Source organism: Hoplias malabaricus, chromosome 15 (assembly GCF_029633855.1).
Source record: "Hoplias malabaricus isolate fHopMal1 chromosome 15, fHopMal1.hap1, whole genome shotgun sequence".
Classification (NCBI taxonomy): Eukaryota; Metazoa; Chordata; class Actinopteri; order Characiformes; family Erythrinidae; genus Hoplias; species Hoplias malabaricus.
In genome coordinates this window covers 16,876,326-16,892,906 of record NC_089814.1, presented here as the reverse complement: position 1 = coordinate 16,892,906, position 16,581 = coordinate 16,876,326, and the positions used below count along the sequence as shown (strand labels likewise).

Sequence of the window (16,581 nt, the reverse complement as noted above, 5' to 3'; positions counted from 1 at the left end):
AAATTATATGTAAAAACAAATTGAGTACGCAGACCTGTGTAAATTATGGTTAAAAATGAGCTGAATCAGTGTTGGAGCAGGGAAATCATCAAACTGCGATTGGCTCCAGAGTCACAACAAAATGCCCATGACGTACATAATTTCTAACCAAACTGACTTATGCTTTTGTATTTTTTCTTTTATAATATTGTTAGAAAGTCCCAGGGCTGAGTTTGACTGCATTGTAGTTCTGCATCATATTGCTCCTCCCACCACCTTCTCCGTTTAATTTTTTTTTCCAAGTTTTTCATGGTCCCCAAGACGATTTACTGTATCTTTTTGTGAGAGAAAAGCAAATGTTTCATATTCTGTGCTTGCCCACTTCAGCCCCATACCTCCTTACATGTCACAGCTTTGCTCAGTTAAGTCTTCAATGGATAAGCTGAATCAGTCTCATTGTGATGTTTCTAACTTGTCAATTTGCTTCTTTTTGTTCACATTATTTTTCTGTTTGTCTCCTCTTCGTCGCTTAAACCTAAGACCCATGTTGAGCACTGTGGACAAGATGGAGAAAGGTACCCAGGGTTTGGCGGGTGACGATAACAAGGACTCTGTGTCTTCCTCCTCCCCCGTGTCCAGCACGCCTTCATCCACACAGTCTGCAAAGGACACCAAGCCACGCTCTCTGCGCTTCACCTGGAGCATGAAGACCACCTCCTCCATGGAGCCCAACGAGATGATGAAGGAGATTCGCAAAGTTCTGGACTCAAACAGCTGCGAGTACGAGCTCCGTGAGCGTTTCATGCTCCTCTGCATGTCAGGAAAGCCAGCCCGCGACGACTTTGTCCAGTGGGAGATGGAGGTGTGCAAGCTGCCCCGTCTCTCCCTCAACGGTGTGCGCTTCAAACGGATTGCAGGCACCTCCATTGCCTTCAAGAACATCGCCTCCAAGATTGCCAATGAGCTAAAACTCTGAGCATGTTGAACCCCATTTGTGGAAGAGGATAAGACCTAAATAGGATGGGGGTCCAGCCCAGATGTAGGGGTATGAGGAGGTCAAGTGAACTTTGCATGGGACAGTAGACAGCAGTGACGAGCTCAGAGACAAGACACTGGAGAGTGTAGAGGCTGTAGATACTGGGGTTTGAGACAGGTTATTGGGGAGGTTTGTGTGTATAGACATTTTGAGGGCTTTTTTTTTTTTTTTTTTTTTTTGATGTTCTGTCCCCACATCATGCCCCACCTACTTTCATTGTCAACTTTTATTTGTGGCAGTTGTTTGTTCCCAGGTTTGTTTTTTCTTCTTGATCTTCAGTTGTCTTTTGTTCATAGTATAGTGGTGGCGAAAGTTGTAATTAATGAAACCTGTTTGCTGGTGGGTCTTGTATTACAAACACAAAATCCAGCTCGTCACATTACGCTGTAATTCCCCATATCCTGATCCCTAACCCCAAGCACCAACTATGTTAAAACACCACTTGATTTTCTTCCAATTCCAGGTTACCTGTTGATAAACAGAGAAAGATGTGGTTTGACACACTGAATGTACAACATATTTAGCGATGGGTATTTGAGGCTGAAGTATTCAGCACACTCAGTAGAGCCATAGTTAAATTGGAACTTTCACTCATCATGCTCTGATTTTGGTTCTAATGCTCTAACCCACAGTAAAGTCTACATCACAATAATGTGTCTTATCCGATCATAAATGGAAGTGTGGACTTGAATCCTCAGAGCTCTAGAGGTGACTCACCTCTGCACTCCAAGCCCAAAAAATTAGTTTTTCCTTCCTGCTGCAGGGGTCATATATCAGAAGCTAATTAAGGGCCAATTAATTAATTAATTATTGGTGGATTGTAGTGTAATTAAGAGTTGCTGGTTGGTTTCAATGTGCTGCACTGGAATGAATCTGTGTTTTGTTGCCTTTCTCTGGAGAAGATAATATTATTATAAGAAATAAACAAGTTGAATGACATGTTTATTTTTACTTGGAGGAATTAATTCTGCTGTCAAATATAACTTTTAAACTGTAAAGGATGTCATCCAAAATTTTGAAAACCCCAGGTTAAATGATGTGATTTGTTAATGTAGAATAACTAGCCTCTACAGGGAATAAACTTAAATATTCCATTCATTTGGAATATTAGATTAGTATAGAAAGTAAGTGTGCATTTAAACATTCAAAGCATGTTTATCTGTAGAGGATTTGTACTTACTTTAATTCACATACTTCACCAGAGTCTCTCAAAATTTAAAATACAGCTCTCAGAATGAATGTATATAAAAGTATTTCAGCAGTAGGTAGAGTTGCTGCCACACAGGTCCTGGGGTTGAATGTTCACTCCTAGCTCAAGTCACTTTCTGTGAGGAGTTCAATACATGTATTCAATATGCATTGGATAAGTTGGACAATCAGGATCCTGAACCAGCTGTAATGTATCTCAGTAATGTTCCTATGGCTGAGCTTGTTAAATCTAAGCAATACAAAGAGGTTGGAATATGGCCATATAAATATTGTGGGTGCAAAACCAAAAATGAACTAGTTAGGAAACGACAAAACCAATATACATGTAGTATTTCATGGCAGACGCACAAAAAAAAGAGTAAACAACATATGCCTTCAGAACATCTCCAGTTTGTCCTAAAATGATATAACAGGCTTGTACTGTATAGTGGATAAGCCACCCTTTCTTAAAAGGAAATGGATACCTGTTTGCTCTTTGTGTAAAATAGCTCTCCGCAATGGTGAAATTTAATCTACTTTCACATTTATGATCAAGAAAATAAACACTTGATTAGTGTGTTGTTATAGTATGTGTAGGTCTTTTGGGAAAAGCATGGTTTTCTATGTTTCCAGACATACAATTTTTTGTTTCATTTTATTGCATATCTTCTACACTGGCCTTGCATAACAATATTTTCATAATGGCAGTCCTGCCATAAAAGTCCTGCTTTGTGAAGTCCTGTTTCAAATGTAAGAAATGTAATTTAACAATGCTTCAAAATATTTAAAAGGGCCAGGAGACACCACCTATCAGCTACAGGTTTGTTAGCTACTTAAAAATCCTGTTTTGTAATGTATTTTAATGTTGTAAGAAAAATGCTTAACTACTGAGAGAGACCTGAGCAGCAAACTTTGCAGCTGCCATCAATAGAAAAGCAGAATTCATGTTTATAGCCCCATGCAATTACATTATTAATAGGTTTCAGGTCAAACGTTAATACTTTGGACGGTACTTCCTCCAATCTGCTTGAAAAAAACATCTCGGTTCACAAACTACTCATCACCCTCATCTGTTGGGTTTGTCTGCCCCCTATAACTTCCTCAAGTGAACTGCGCTAATGCAGTCATAGCCCCAAATAATCGTCATCGTTAGGGCAAAAACGATACTTATGTACATTAATACCCCAGATGTAGTATTAGAAATATGCGAATATATGTTAAATATAACTAAGTGAAGAAAAACTTAAATAGTTGTTTCCGCCCGGTTTCGAACCGGGGACCTTTCGCGTGTGAGGCGAACGTGATAACCACTACACTACGGAAACCTGGTGAAGGCGACCCCTGAGATGATCCTCTTTAAGCAATAAACGAAATCATCCTTCATAGATGTAGTATATAATACCGTTGCCGCTGTGAAATTGGTTGTTTGTGCTAGTGCTACAGGCGCCACACATAAGGTGACTCTGAAATAGCTCGTTATTCCCTACCTAGAGCACTACGTCAAATCAGTTCATGAGATGAATTACAGACACATTTTCGATGCAACCACAACTTTCTGCAGGCCATACCGCAGTTGAAATAAGCGGCTACTGCCATAGGTCTGACTCTCAGCGGGCGGATTAGAGTTTTTATGTCGTAAATAACCAATTCTGTGAACAGAGAGGGATTTAATTGCATATTATATTGAGAGGTGAAGGTGTATCTAGGTCCTTTTAAAGCAATAGGGCATTTTCTATTGGAAATAAATGTATTAACATGTATAACCTTCATAAACAGAGATGGTAGGTTAGGAGTGTCATCAATGATTAGAGGGAGACTTTAACATCCATTTTATATATTTATATAATGCCAGGCTGTATTTTGTATGCTCAGAAACAGTGAAGCTGAAGGCTGAAATGTCGTATCCCACACGTTAGAGGGCGACATATGAATGAATTCACCTTTCTCACTTCCTCCGCTCTTTCCGTTGAAGGCACTAGACGGCTGAACTCAGCTGTGAATCTGGCTTCGAGGTGAGTTAAGAATAAGTAACCTGTACCAGTAATCTGAGTGCTTAATATTTTCAAAGCTTCTGAGGTCCTCACGGGGGTAAAGATGTTGTGTGTGTGTTTAGAAGGGTTCAATTTCAAGTTGAAACTTTTTAGTTGTATGTGGAGATCCCGTGTTAGCGAGAGAATTTAGCGCACGGCTGGAATTGTTGTTGGATTTGGTTACTGTTTGAATACGTTTTGAATGTACTGCACATGTAGTTTAATAATGTACAGTAAAGCTAGGTAATGGTAGTCTCATTAGAGAGGCTAGACGAATGAACCCTTTACGGTTTCTCGGTAATTAGCCTTTAGCCCAGCAGCACGGCCTGCTAGTCAGTCTCCCCTCTCTTTTGTTTTAATACAGTGTACCCCCTCAAAGACCACCTTTCTGATCCGTCAGAAATGTTGGATTAAATCGCTATCTAAGGTGCCGGACAATTTAGCTATATCATGGATTGTTAAAGGTGCACATAATGTGTTTATTTGTTTGTTTATTTATTTATTTATTTATTATTATTATTATTATTATTATAAATACGACAGGCTCACGCCCTCTTCTCAGGCCACACGGTCCTCATAGGGAACATTCAAGTACGGTCCTATTATCTGTGAGGCACCGAACACCGGCGCATGTGCAGTCAGTTTCCAAGCGTGGAAAAATTACAGGGCTTTTCATGTATATTTCTAGCGCAATATTTTACCATAAAAAGAGGGACAATTTGCCATGGATTTAGATTTTATGCTCAGCTGTATGTATTTCTGCTTACTCAACATACTCACTCACATAAAAACATTTACCAAGTACCATTTAGTGTATACCCGCTGAAATATTTGGGGGAAAATAATAATACAACAACAATAATAGTAATTATATGAAAATTGGATCAGAATTCTTTTTTTTTTTTTTTAATAAATTGTTTCAACTCATTAATTGGATTTTAAAAATGATTACGATTTCAGGCCTGATAAAGCGGTTATAATTTCTGTTGTAGTGGCAGCATATGGAGAATAGTATATAAACCCTTAAAAAATTCAGAATGAGAGGCATGGGTTAGGTCACTGTGAAAGGAGGTTGCTAAATCACTATTGATCAGAAGTTGTAAAAATTATATGATTAACGACGTAAATATGAGCAGTGGTGGAAACGTGTGCTGAATTTCCACTCAGATGTCAAAATGTCTGGTTAGGATCTGTGGAGATGAACAGGATGATCTAAAATGTGCATCAACAGTACTTCACGTTACTGAATGTAAATGGTGGCTAGAAAGAAAAAAAAATGTGAACGTACCTTGTGTGTATTAGGCTTTATTTGACATTTACGGTCATCCCTTAGGTATTGAGATTAAATACAGTGTTTCTATGAACGGATTAGACAACACCGATTACATGTGCTCCAGTTGCCTTTTTAGGAAAAGAGACTGATGCTGTAGTTACATTTTTAGTACATCTCTGAATAATTATTACTTGCTATTATATTATTTTATTTATTACTTGCCAGCTCCTGCACTTTGATTAAATCTAGACTGTCTAGGATTCTGTCCCGTAAACATTAGCCTTATGACATTTAATCAGTTTTAGCCTTAAAATCACAAATTTGTCTTTGTCAAAAATATTAATGTTATGCCTTTCAATTTTTTTTCTTGTAGTGGCTGTCTGCAGTAGCCAAAGAAGGACCATCAAGTAAAACATACACCAGTCTCCTCTAAACCATAAACAATGGTGAAGATATTTGTTGGCAATGTTGCTTCGGCAACAACAGAAGCAGAACTGCGTGCATTGTTTGAGCAGCATGGTACTGTGTCAGACTGTGACATCCTGAAGAACTATGGCTTTGTGCACATGGATGAGGAGGATGCAGCACAGAAGGCAGTTGCTGCCTTGCACAAGCATGTGCTGAATGGCTCCCGCATCACTGTTGAGTATGCCACCACCAAGGTGCGCAACGCCACCAAGATCTACGTGGGCAACGTACCTGAGGGTGTCACAGCTGCCAAAATCAAGGAGCTCTTTCAGCCTTATGGCAAAGTGGTGGAGTGTGATATTGTGAAGAATTTTGCATTTGTTCATATGCAGAGGGAAAATGAGGCCTTGGAAGCCATCAGGGAGCTAAATCATTCTAAAGTGGAGGGTCAAAAGATCTTTGTGGCCCTCTCCCGCAGTAACCAGGCCAAAAATGGCAGAGAGGAAGATTATCTCCCCCCTCCTCCCCATCACTATCCACCCCACCCACACCACCCACACTACCTTCCCCCGCGTCCTGCGCCCAGCGACTACTACCCGCCGCGAGGCCGACTTCCACCACCTCCTCTCCCTCCACCGCCTCCCCGTGCCTACTATGAGCGCGAGGCGTATGAGAGGGGCGTTCGGCCCGACCCATACGCTGCGGCCCCGCGTTATTATGAGGGGGATCCCTATGACCGACGTCTTCCGCCTCCGCAACGACCGCTCACTCCTCCTCTCGCCCCTCGCTACTACCGTGAGCGCAGCCCTTTGGGCAGCCGTCGCTCTCTTCTGCCTCCGCCGCCGCCGCCACCTTCCTCTGCCGGCTACGCTCGCAACTATGGCCGCGGTGGTTCCGGCTCCGTGCCTCCTCCTCCCTCGTCTGCCGCCACGTCCCACTATCAGCGCTATTCGCTTGGCACAGGCTTTGATAAAGACGATTATTTGGAGGACAAATACAGTAATGGCTTCGGCCGTGGGTACTAAAGTGTGTGTTGTCCAGAAAATCCGAGTTCCTTTTTTGTATTGCAGAAGTCACGTGATCTAAGAGGGACAGCTCTGCAGGGAGTTAGTATAAATACTATGATGGTTGTAGCAAATTTTGAGAACGGGTAGATACTGCATTCGTTGATTTAACTGTAGATTCTAATTTCTTTCTTGAAGGATCATGTCATACTGATTTGTATTTGCATTTAGATTTTTATAGTGTATTGAAAAGTAGAAGTAGACATATCAGTTACTGAGTAGTTTTCACAATCAAAATGGACACTTGGTTTTTCTGTCAGATTTTCTTGTAAATTAGTAACATGTCTTGCATGTGTGTCCGTTTGGATTCTAAAGGGGTGTGAGGGCCTAAGGGCTAAGGGGTGGAAAAACTAATGCTTGGGGTACCCGTAATTGCCTCTTTATAATTGATTTATTATTAGCTAGCCATGTCCCTTGTTTGACTGGAACGTATTCCACCTCTGCATATTTAGTTTTTTCTTACCTGTTTTTTTGTTTTTGTTTTGTTTTTTTCTTAGTATTTAGGTATATTTTATTGACATTTGTCCTGAAGCATGGCTAATGAATTGCATGGGTAAGAAGTTGAGGTTATAATTTGATATTGAATACAAATTTTACACTGGCTTGAAGTATACTGCCGGTGTCCTGCGTAGCTAAAGTTAAGTTTGTTTTTTAATTGTTATAATTTATTTAGATTCTTGTGGACGTTAAGGCCTTGAATAATTTGAAAACATTACTGAAATGAATTTGCATGTAAGAGTGGGACGTGTAAGTTGAAGGAGGAAGAGGGAATATGTGGTCAAATCTGGGGTAGTGGCCGGATCTGCACACACACCGACTGATCAACAAATTCCATCTTACCGGCCGACCGAGCATGACATGAACTGACCACTCTACACTTGGAAAGAACATCCACACCTAGGATAAAGCACCAACGACTAAAGGAAACTCTGAAAACAAAAGACCATACGCTGACCGTCTAAATAAACCAAAACACTCAGGCTGATTTTTAGACTGCTACTCTGTATTCCTAGAGAAAATGTTTTGCCGATTAATCGCTACCGCAGACTTTGAAAAATGTAGCTTTTCTTCACTTCCAAGACATTTTATCATTACAATACAGTGGACGTGCTTGTGATTGAAATCCCAATATTGTAGTTTGTCCTACTTGTGCTATTGTTTCCTACGTTCTTATTGTTAAAATACAATTCTGCTTAATATGTACCTCTTAAAAGCAACACCTCGAATGTTGATGCGAACCGATATCTTTATAAATTGTTCCATTCAAAACTTTTTAACAGTTGTTCGAACGTGAGTCGACTTTTGTGCTTGTTTGGAATACATATAAAATATATTCGTTATGTGTTAGCAGTCGCTGTCTCCATCCAGCCGCTTAAATAAACCATCGACTGGTCTGATTCATTCGGAAACGTTTTTCATTTCACTGTTTGTTTATTGATTTATTGAGTTTCTCACACATCTACCTTTCCGCACACGTTAACACCCGTTGACAACAAATGGTTTTGGCTTTCTCAGGTAAAGTAAATATTACATAAAAGCTTTTAAATCTGCTGAAATACCAGGACTCAGTGGGTGCTTGGAATCCAATGCAGGCTAAGTGTTACAAGTTCCCATCCTTATCCTCAATTCCTGCTGTTGCTCAGTTGCCCTGCCCTAAGCCCTAGCCAAGTTTAATAACATACACGTAGCCCTGTTATGAATAGATTCTTTAACTGACTATGGTCACATGCAACAAGAAGGTGAGTTAATTAAACAGGTAAGTAATATAAAGTCACCAATATGGTTTTGTGTATACAATTTTACTTTTTGTATTTGTACTACATATGTTCCAAATATTTTGTATATTATGGAACATATATACTAATGTGCACTTCCTTTCAAAACTGCCGTTAACTGCAGGAACACAGAATATAGCTTCTCTGTCAGTATTTACAGTGTCCAGTGTTTAATTTTTTTGTATTACTCTGGCACTTAATATCTGTTCAGAGAACATATATTATTATATTTATAAGAGAAGTTAATATTACCATGAACATCTACCTAAACCAACCTACGTAGTCTTGCATATTACGAATTCATGTGCATTTAAAATGGCTAAGATGGATATTAGAAGATTATTTGCAATATCATCCATGTTCTTAACGAAGGGCAAACTGAAACAAGTGTTTGTTAAATGATAAACTGAGAACAAAATTTCTCACCCTCTGAGCAGCAATTCTCAGTATTAATTTTTGAGATCCACTATTGTGCCACTGTGATTCTGAAAGAATGTATTGTTGTAAAGCCATTACTTGGAAATGGACAGAAAAGAGATTCTGTCAAAGATTACTGAAACTCAACAGCTAAGATATGGAACAATGAGTTATGGATTGATGAATATGATCTGTAATGGGGATTGTGTCCTCGTTATAATCAAACAGTTAAGGTAACGATGTAGAATGATTGACAGAAATATCTCCAGGAAATGTAAAATATTTAAGAAACTATTTACATCTTTATGATTGTCATTTGTGTGATAAGATATTGAAATACACATTCCTTGTTTGTCAGGCCTAGTGTAAAAAGTTTATATGGCACCAAAAATTGTTTTTCTATTGTAACAGTAGAAGGACTGTTTTTGGTGCCATATAGACTGCTTTTCTAAAAGGTGCTATACAGAACCATCTACAGCACATTCTCCATCAATCTGAAGGAACCATTCCCTATGCAAATAACCCTTTAATCATGCAAAATTTCTTCAAGTGATTAAGGTTCTATAAAGAACCATTTCTTTAATGAAGAACACTTGTTGAAACATAATTTTAATAGTACAGTACTATGCAAAAGATTGAGGCACCTGAGGAAATGAGATTTGGAGTTAATTATCTGGGCAATATGAGTTTATTTGCTCAAAAAAAAAAAAAAAACACACACACACAAATATTAGTAGTATTTTGTGTGAGCATTTTCCAAATCTCTCCTCGTAGCAGTAAAGTATTATTTGAGCTTATTGTCCAGTACCTCATTTTATTGGTTAATAAACAAATTAATTATGGTAAATGCAATGTGCTGTTGATTTAACAAATCCATACGATCCAGGAGAAATCCTGGAAACAAACTTTGTTCTTCACACTAGCTCACAACACATCTACATTTTAGGCAGGAAAAATCCTGCATTTGTTTTTGCATTTATTGTGATATATCTACTTTTATTCAAATGCCACACTTATTGAGATGATATATGATTTCATATTATAATATTAAATGCCTAAGGCTTTGGCACATTACTGTATGTGTAATATTTACTGTATGCCCTACAGCAAATTATTACTGGTTACAGTTAAGGTACAATGTGCCTAGTGTCTCTGGTACAGCAGCAGATGTATACCTTGTATAGTTAGGGGACACACACACGCACATATATATATATATGTGTATATATATATGTGTATATATATATGTGTATATATATATATGTATATATATATATATATATATATATGTATATATATATATATATATATATATATATATATATATGTATATGTATATGTATATATATGTATATATATGTATATGTATATATATGTATATGTATATATGTATATGTATATATATATATGTATATGTATATATATATGTATATATATGTATATGTATATATATATGTATATATATGTATATGTATATATATATATATATGTATGTATATATATGTATATATGTATATATATATATATATATGTATATATATATATATATATATGTATATATATATATATATATATATATATGTATATATGTATATATATATATATATATATATGTATATATATATATATATATATATATGTGTGTGTGTGTGTATATATATATATATATATATATATTTTAAACTTTACTTTTAAATTCTGGAGCTGATTAAAAGGACAATGTAGAAACAAGATGGGTTAAATAATATGAAGGATCAGTGTATTTTTCATTAACAATGGGGTCAGTCTTGCTACCCCAAGAAAGATTATTAAATCACCTCACATGTAGGATGTTCACACTGCATTTTGACCATGTATCAAATAAATCACAGATTTGACACAAATTTTAATACCTGAACATTTTTAATAGCATTTACGTCATGGTTCAAACCAATGTAATTATTGATTCAAATTATGTAATCATTAGGGGGGAGACCCTCATAATTAGTATTTATTGGCACCTCCCCATCCTTTAATACTTTGAGAAACAGATTTGACTAATGAAATATCTCAATTTCAAATTTTCAAGTTGACAAATTTTGCAGCATGGAATGTTGTGAAAGACAGGTTAGGTTTTTGTTTACACCATAGATTTTTCAGTCAGACTGAGATGCAGATTTTACTAGTTTTATGGTTTGCTGTTGATGTACCTTTTCTGAAGAAAACCTTTAGAATTAGAATAATCCTATGGGGACAGCTGTGGCCTGGTGATTAGGGAACTGGTCTTGTAACCAGAAGGTTGCCAATTCAATCCCCAGAGCTGGCAGGTCATAACCGAAGTGCCCTTGGACAAGGCACTTGACCACCAACTGCTCCCCGGACACTGTGGCTAGGGATGCCCTAGCTCACTGCCACCTAGTGTTAACTAGTCTGTCTGTAAATGTGTGTTTCACTACACGGATTGGGTTAAATGCAGAGAACAAATTCCTCTTGTGTGCAAGCACAGTGGCCAATAAAGTCATTCTAATTCTTCTTTAACACTCTGCTTGTGGTAAAATGCATTATTAAAAGTACTTAATCGCCAAAATTATTTTCTTTCGGTTGACTGAGAAAGCAATCCAAAAATTCCTTTTAACCTGTGCATGCATGTTAAGATTGACCGCAATCTCTCCTAGTCTTTATCATATAAACAAGTGGGGAAACTTCTTCAGGCAATAACCTTTATGTTTTAGAACAGCACCAGACAAAACTTCCAGCATTATCTCCAATGCTATTTAAGAGTCATGATTAATCACTAGATATAACTTTCATCCAATCAGACACACTCCATTATTACTTCTCTTTAGCTCACTGTTACCTTGTTTTCTACTTCATAAGTGCTAGCTTAGTGCTACTTTTTGTTTAGCTTTTCTTTACTTAATTCCCATTTCATTTTATGGGAATCAATTTTCTGTCACAGCATGGACTCCTGTTTCCACTCTTTTGTATGTGTGGGTATTATCTATTTTGCATGCATCTTAATTTGTTTATTCTATCCAGACACTTTGGCATTTTCTTTGATCTACGTACGTTTCCTTTTATAACCATTTTATTTATAAATGCACCAGTTACAGTCACAGCTGTCTAGGAAGAACTAACATCTTTTTGCCACACTTAACACTTGGCTGTTTCAATAGACAATATTTGTGTTGGGGTCATGTTTTATTTCAGTAATCAAAGTCAAACAGCTCGTTAAAGTCTGTAAGCATTCCCATTTGACAGCATTTTTAGATTTGTGCCATCTTTATTTTTAGCGAATTACAGGGTGAATATTTAACTTTGTCCTTAATAGTGAATAATTTAATAATATTTTTCTCTATTTGATGTGGAAAAATAATATGCCATTAGTTAAAAAAATGTACTAAATTAGTTTAAGATGTCTTGAAAAGCGAGAAGGTTTTATGTTGGGATTTGTTTATTTGGTACTTAGTGAAAATATTAGTATGATTTTGAGTAGGTTTTTATCAGAAGCATGTTTTTGGGATTTTTACCACTGTTGACTAGATATTTTTTGTTTGGTTAAATATTTTATTCCCAGCACAAACAATTTATATAACACATTAAGTATCAGTCTATTATACTATCTATTTAGGGATAGTAACACAGCTAGCAGCCAAGTGAATTGAGAAACCTCAAAGTTTTATTGCTTTTAGCATTAAACTAGAGAATCCTGGTAAAACCAATGCAAATAGTCAGTGTTAGTCGTGTTTGAATATTTGTTAATACAGACAAAGCTTTGCATTATGCAGATTTTCACGTCTGTATCCAAAATTAAAGTTGCTCTACACCCTGTTACAGTTAGTGTTCAGAACTGTATATTATTATAACTTTTATTATGGTACATAACAAATAACTTTCAGTACTACATATTTGTAATTTGCAAAAAAAAAAAAAAAAGATTATTTATTTATTTTTGTATGTATCAGCATATTTATTGTTTGTTGCCTGCAACACACTCAGAGTTGGGATAGTTTATTGCAAGACTCATGCGTTCAGTAGTCAATGTAGCAGTTGATTAATTCTTCTGTTCATGGCACGCCAAACATTTAATAGAGAAGTACATGCGCTCTGAGTCTATTAAGCCATGCTGGTGCATGTGGCCTGATGTCTGACTGAAATAACCATGGACTTTCTAGGAAAACACATATCTTTGATGACACCTTATATCTCTCTAAAATCACAAACTATACCTCCACATCAAAGGGTACTGATGCACACTCATACCATGACAGATGTTGGCTTTTTGGCTAATAAGACTGGAGTCTTTGGCATAGTGAAATTCATATTTGTTTTTCCTGAAAACAAGCTGAAATAAGGACATCTGACCACAGCAACAATTCAGCTGTCTTTTAGACCATCTAAGATGAGCTCAGGCCCAGGGAACTCTGCTGCACTTCTGTGTGGAATTAAAGTATGGCTTTCTTGTGGTGTAATAGTTTTATAATGTTTCACTCTTCGTTTGCTCCTGTCCAGATTTGTTTAAATGTGTTGTTTCCATCATATTAAATTATTTATATTTACAAAATACAATTAAGTTGATCAGACAAACTAATAATAGTAATTTATTTGTACTTTTATCAGTAAAATAAACGTGGAAGGGAATTAACAAAACAGATGTTTTTATTGCATTTTATAAAATGTCTCTTTCTTGAACTTGGGTTTGTAGCAAATTTTATCTACACATTTTCTTTATTAGTATATGTCTCAGTTAACTACCTTAGGAGATGTATGTTTCCAAGATCATTATTTATACGCTATAAAGTTATAGATTTATGAGTGCTTGTATATATGTACAGAACAAGTGAATAAAATCAACTCAGCTTTCACATGTATTGACTCTTTTTTTGAACTAATTTCAAAAGAATATATCTACCTATTATGAATTCCAATGTACCTCAGTATGAAGGTAAATAAGGTATGAGTCCAGCCATGTTATCTTTCTACCACTTTACAAGCTAAAATATAATGCAACAATTTTTTATTTCTTAATTATAGATTTGAATTTATATCATTGAAAATGAACACAAGCTCTCATTTTAAAAAGCAAATTAGTCAAATGTTTTGTATATTCCACAATGCATTTTAACATGCTTTGGAGAGTTAGCTGCTCCATGATCACTGACCTGAATTCGGAAGCTTTAAACATTTAAGCAAAAGACTTAATTACACAGACTATGTTTCCATTTGAAAGATTAATAAATCGATACATCACCAAAAGTATGTACTAGTGCCTTCAGATCTCTATTTAATACAGCTTCTGGTCCTTAAAATTAGCGTATTGCTGTACTTTGCAATATTGTTAAATTATACTCATTCACAGGTGACTTGTGAACAAAGGAGAGTTGAATATTCCTTATTGACTACTTAGAGTTATATGTAGAGTCCATTAACACATCCTGTCTTCGCCCTATTCAAACCATTAATTATATCAACCTGAACATATAACAGCTGAAAACCTATAACAAACGGGTGGGTAAATATCTCTCTTACATAAATACAGTAAGTGGTATTCTCAAAAAAGCTTTTCTTTTTCTGGAACATGTTGCTGGCATTAATTTCTTCATTAATTAATTAGCTTCAAGAGAATTAGCACATTAAATGTTAAAAAATTGTTAAAAAAAACAGTAACTTAAGACACTGGGACTTTTGAGAACACTACAATATATGAAATATGCCGTACACAGGTGTTAATAATAAAAATAATAATAAAAATAATGTTGTGCTCCGGAAAAGACATGTATTACACTTCAGTTTAGGTGACCTCTCGTAAGGCGGCATGTTTCCTGTTCATATGGAAATGTGAATTACTCAAATAACCCTCAGCTTCAGCGTGTGGCAATAAAGTGAAATTTAAGAACTCTTACTGCTGTGTGTTCAGGGCAGTGGAATTGTCTTTGTGTGATTGTGTGAAATTAGCAGCCGAGCTAAAGTTAGCCTGCTTGTCTGTGCTGCAAGTTTCTCAGAATTATTCCGAGATTATCAGAATTCTGACTTTATTCTCTGAATATTATTAATTTATTTTTTTAATGCTGTGGCCCTAAAACTCTGTTGTAGGAATTAGGATGGTTCTTTATATTTTATTTCAGTGTTTTCAGTTGTGTTTTCAGCAAGTCGCAGCAGTTGCACATTTTGAGGATCTCAGAAAAATTTAGCATTTGACATTAGTGAAATCTCTTTTTGTACGTTAGATAAATCTGTCTAAACACTGACCACTTTCAGAAGTCATGAATACATTGTGTATACATATTTTCTCATGAATGTACTTGTGTCTGAATGAATGACTGACCACTGTCTGGCACTCTTTTCTCAGGTGTAGTACTATGACTTCCTTTGCTCTCAACTCCAGAACAGAGATTCCACTATTGGGTTTGGTCACAAATAAGCTTCAAGGCCATGGGCAGTTGCTCCTGTCCCTCAGCGCTGCCCTTGATGCAGGATACCGTTCCTTTGATACAGTTGCAGTGTATGGCAATGAAGGTTGTCTAGGGCGAGTTATCAGGGAACTACTACCTAAGCATGGCCTCTTGCGTTCAGTTGTGTTCCTAATCAGCAGGCTTGGACAAACTGACCAGGGTCCCAGGGCCAGAGAAGGCACCTTGAGAAGTCTGGAACATTTGGGCTGTGAATGCATAGACCTGTACCTGGTGCACTGGCCTGGGACTGAAAGTTTAGAGCCAAGGGATCCACGAAATGCAGAGTACTGAATGCAGAGCTGGACTGTGCTAGAGGATTGTTATGCTAGTGGACAGTTTAAGGCCATAGGAGTCTCCAACTATACAGCAGTGCACCTCAAGGAGCTGATTAGAATTTGCAGAGTGCCTCCAGCAGTTCTGCAAATGGAGTGCCACCCAAAGCTTGTCCAAAGGGAACTGAAGGATGTTTGCAATATGGCAGGCATATACTTCCAGGCCTATTCCTCTCTGGGAAAAGGAGCACTCCTTGATGAGCTAGAAGTAAAGGTTGTGGCTGAGGGCTGTTCTCACACTTCAGCTCAGGTGCTCCTGAGGTGGAGAGTCCAACAGGGCATCTCAGTCCTGCCTTGTTCCTCAAAGCCACAAAAGGTGCAGGACAATACCAAGATATCTGACTGAGCTGAGTGAACAGGAAGTTGCTTAGCTTAGATAGAGGTGATGTTGAGAACATATTTACAGTTGCTTCTTTTACATTGTATATAATTGCAATTAATTAATATTCTCTCAACAAATACCTCTCATATATGCAAATGTACCAGCATAGTGATTCTGAAAATCTTTCAGCTTTCTGGATTGATTCAGAACAGGATCATTCATCTGAGGCCTGTTTAGTACAAATGATATTTTACTATCTGTTTGGGATCAGGTTGGCCTATTTACAAAAAAAATATCAGAATATATTATTTTATCAATTATCTAAG

At 36.8% G+C, this 16,581-nt stretch overlaps 3 protein-coding genes and 1 non-coding gene across 15 annotated transcripts in view; 3 read left to right on the top strand and 1 right to left on the bottom strand.

Moving 5' to 3' along the window:
* Positions 1 to 2,010, top strand: part of mark2a (MAP/microtubule affinity-regulating kinase 2a) — a 35,090-nt gene extending 33,080 nt beyond the window's left edge. For 5 of the 12 annotated variants that reach the window (XM_066646297.1, XM_066646296.1, XM_066646301.1 and 2 more), the window contains one exon: positions 520 to 2,010. In XM_066646297.1, the coding sequence (XP_066502394.1) occupies positions 520 to 955 (436 nt within the window). In that variant the 3' untranslated portion in view covers positions 956 to 2,010. The remainder of the gene's footprint in view (positions 1 to 519) is intronic. The other 7 variants (XM_066646294.1, XM_066646299.1, XM_066646303.1 and 4 more) reach the window with 3 other exon arrangements.
* A 1,445-nt stretch (positions 2,011 to 3,455) lies between these two features.
* trnav-cac (transfer RNA valine (anticodon CAC)) lies at positions 3,456 to 3,528 on the bottom strand. Its single transcript has one exon. It is a non-coding gene; the product is annotated as a tRNA-Val (tRNA).
* A 552-nt stretch (positions 3,529 to 4,080) lies between these two features.
* zgc:77262 (uncharacterized protein LOC402952 homolog) lies at positions 4,081 to 8,704 on the top strand. The gene is made up of 2 exons (XM_066645859.1): positions 4,081 to 4,215; positions 5,880 to 8,704. Exon 2 carries the CDS (start codon positions 5,950 to 5,952, stop codon positions 6,937 to 6,939), a length of 990 nt encoding a protein of 329 aa, XP_066501956.1. The 5' UTR covers positions 4,081 to 4,215; positions 5,880 to 5,949; the 3' UTR covers positions 6,940 to 8,704.
* Positions 8,705 to 14,066: 5,362 nt separating this feature from the next.
* zgc:110782 (uncharacterized protein LOC541358 homolog) lies at positions 14,067 to 16,476 on the top strand. The gene is given in 2 exon segments (XM_066645140.1): positions 14,067 to 14,086; positions 15,505 to 16,476. Coding segments are annotated over 2 exon segments (795 nt in total). The 3' UTR covers positions 16,280 to 16,476.
* The last annotated feature ends 105 nt before the right edge of the window (positions 16,477 to 16,581 follow it).

What these genes read in the sequence shown, in the direction of transcription:
- zgc:77262 (XM_066645859.1), top strand. Translation starts at nt 5,950, where the DNA reads ATGGTGAAGATATTTGTTGGCAATGTTGCTTCGGCAACAACAGAAGCA.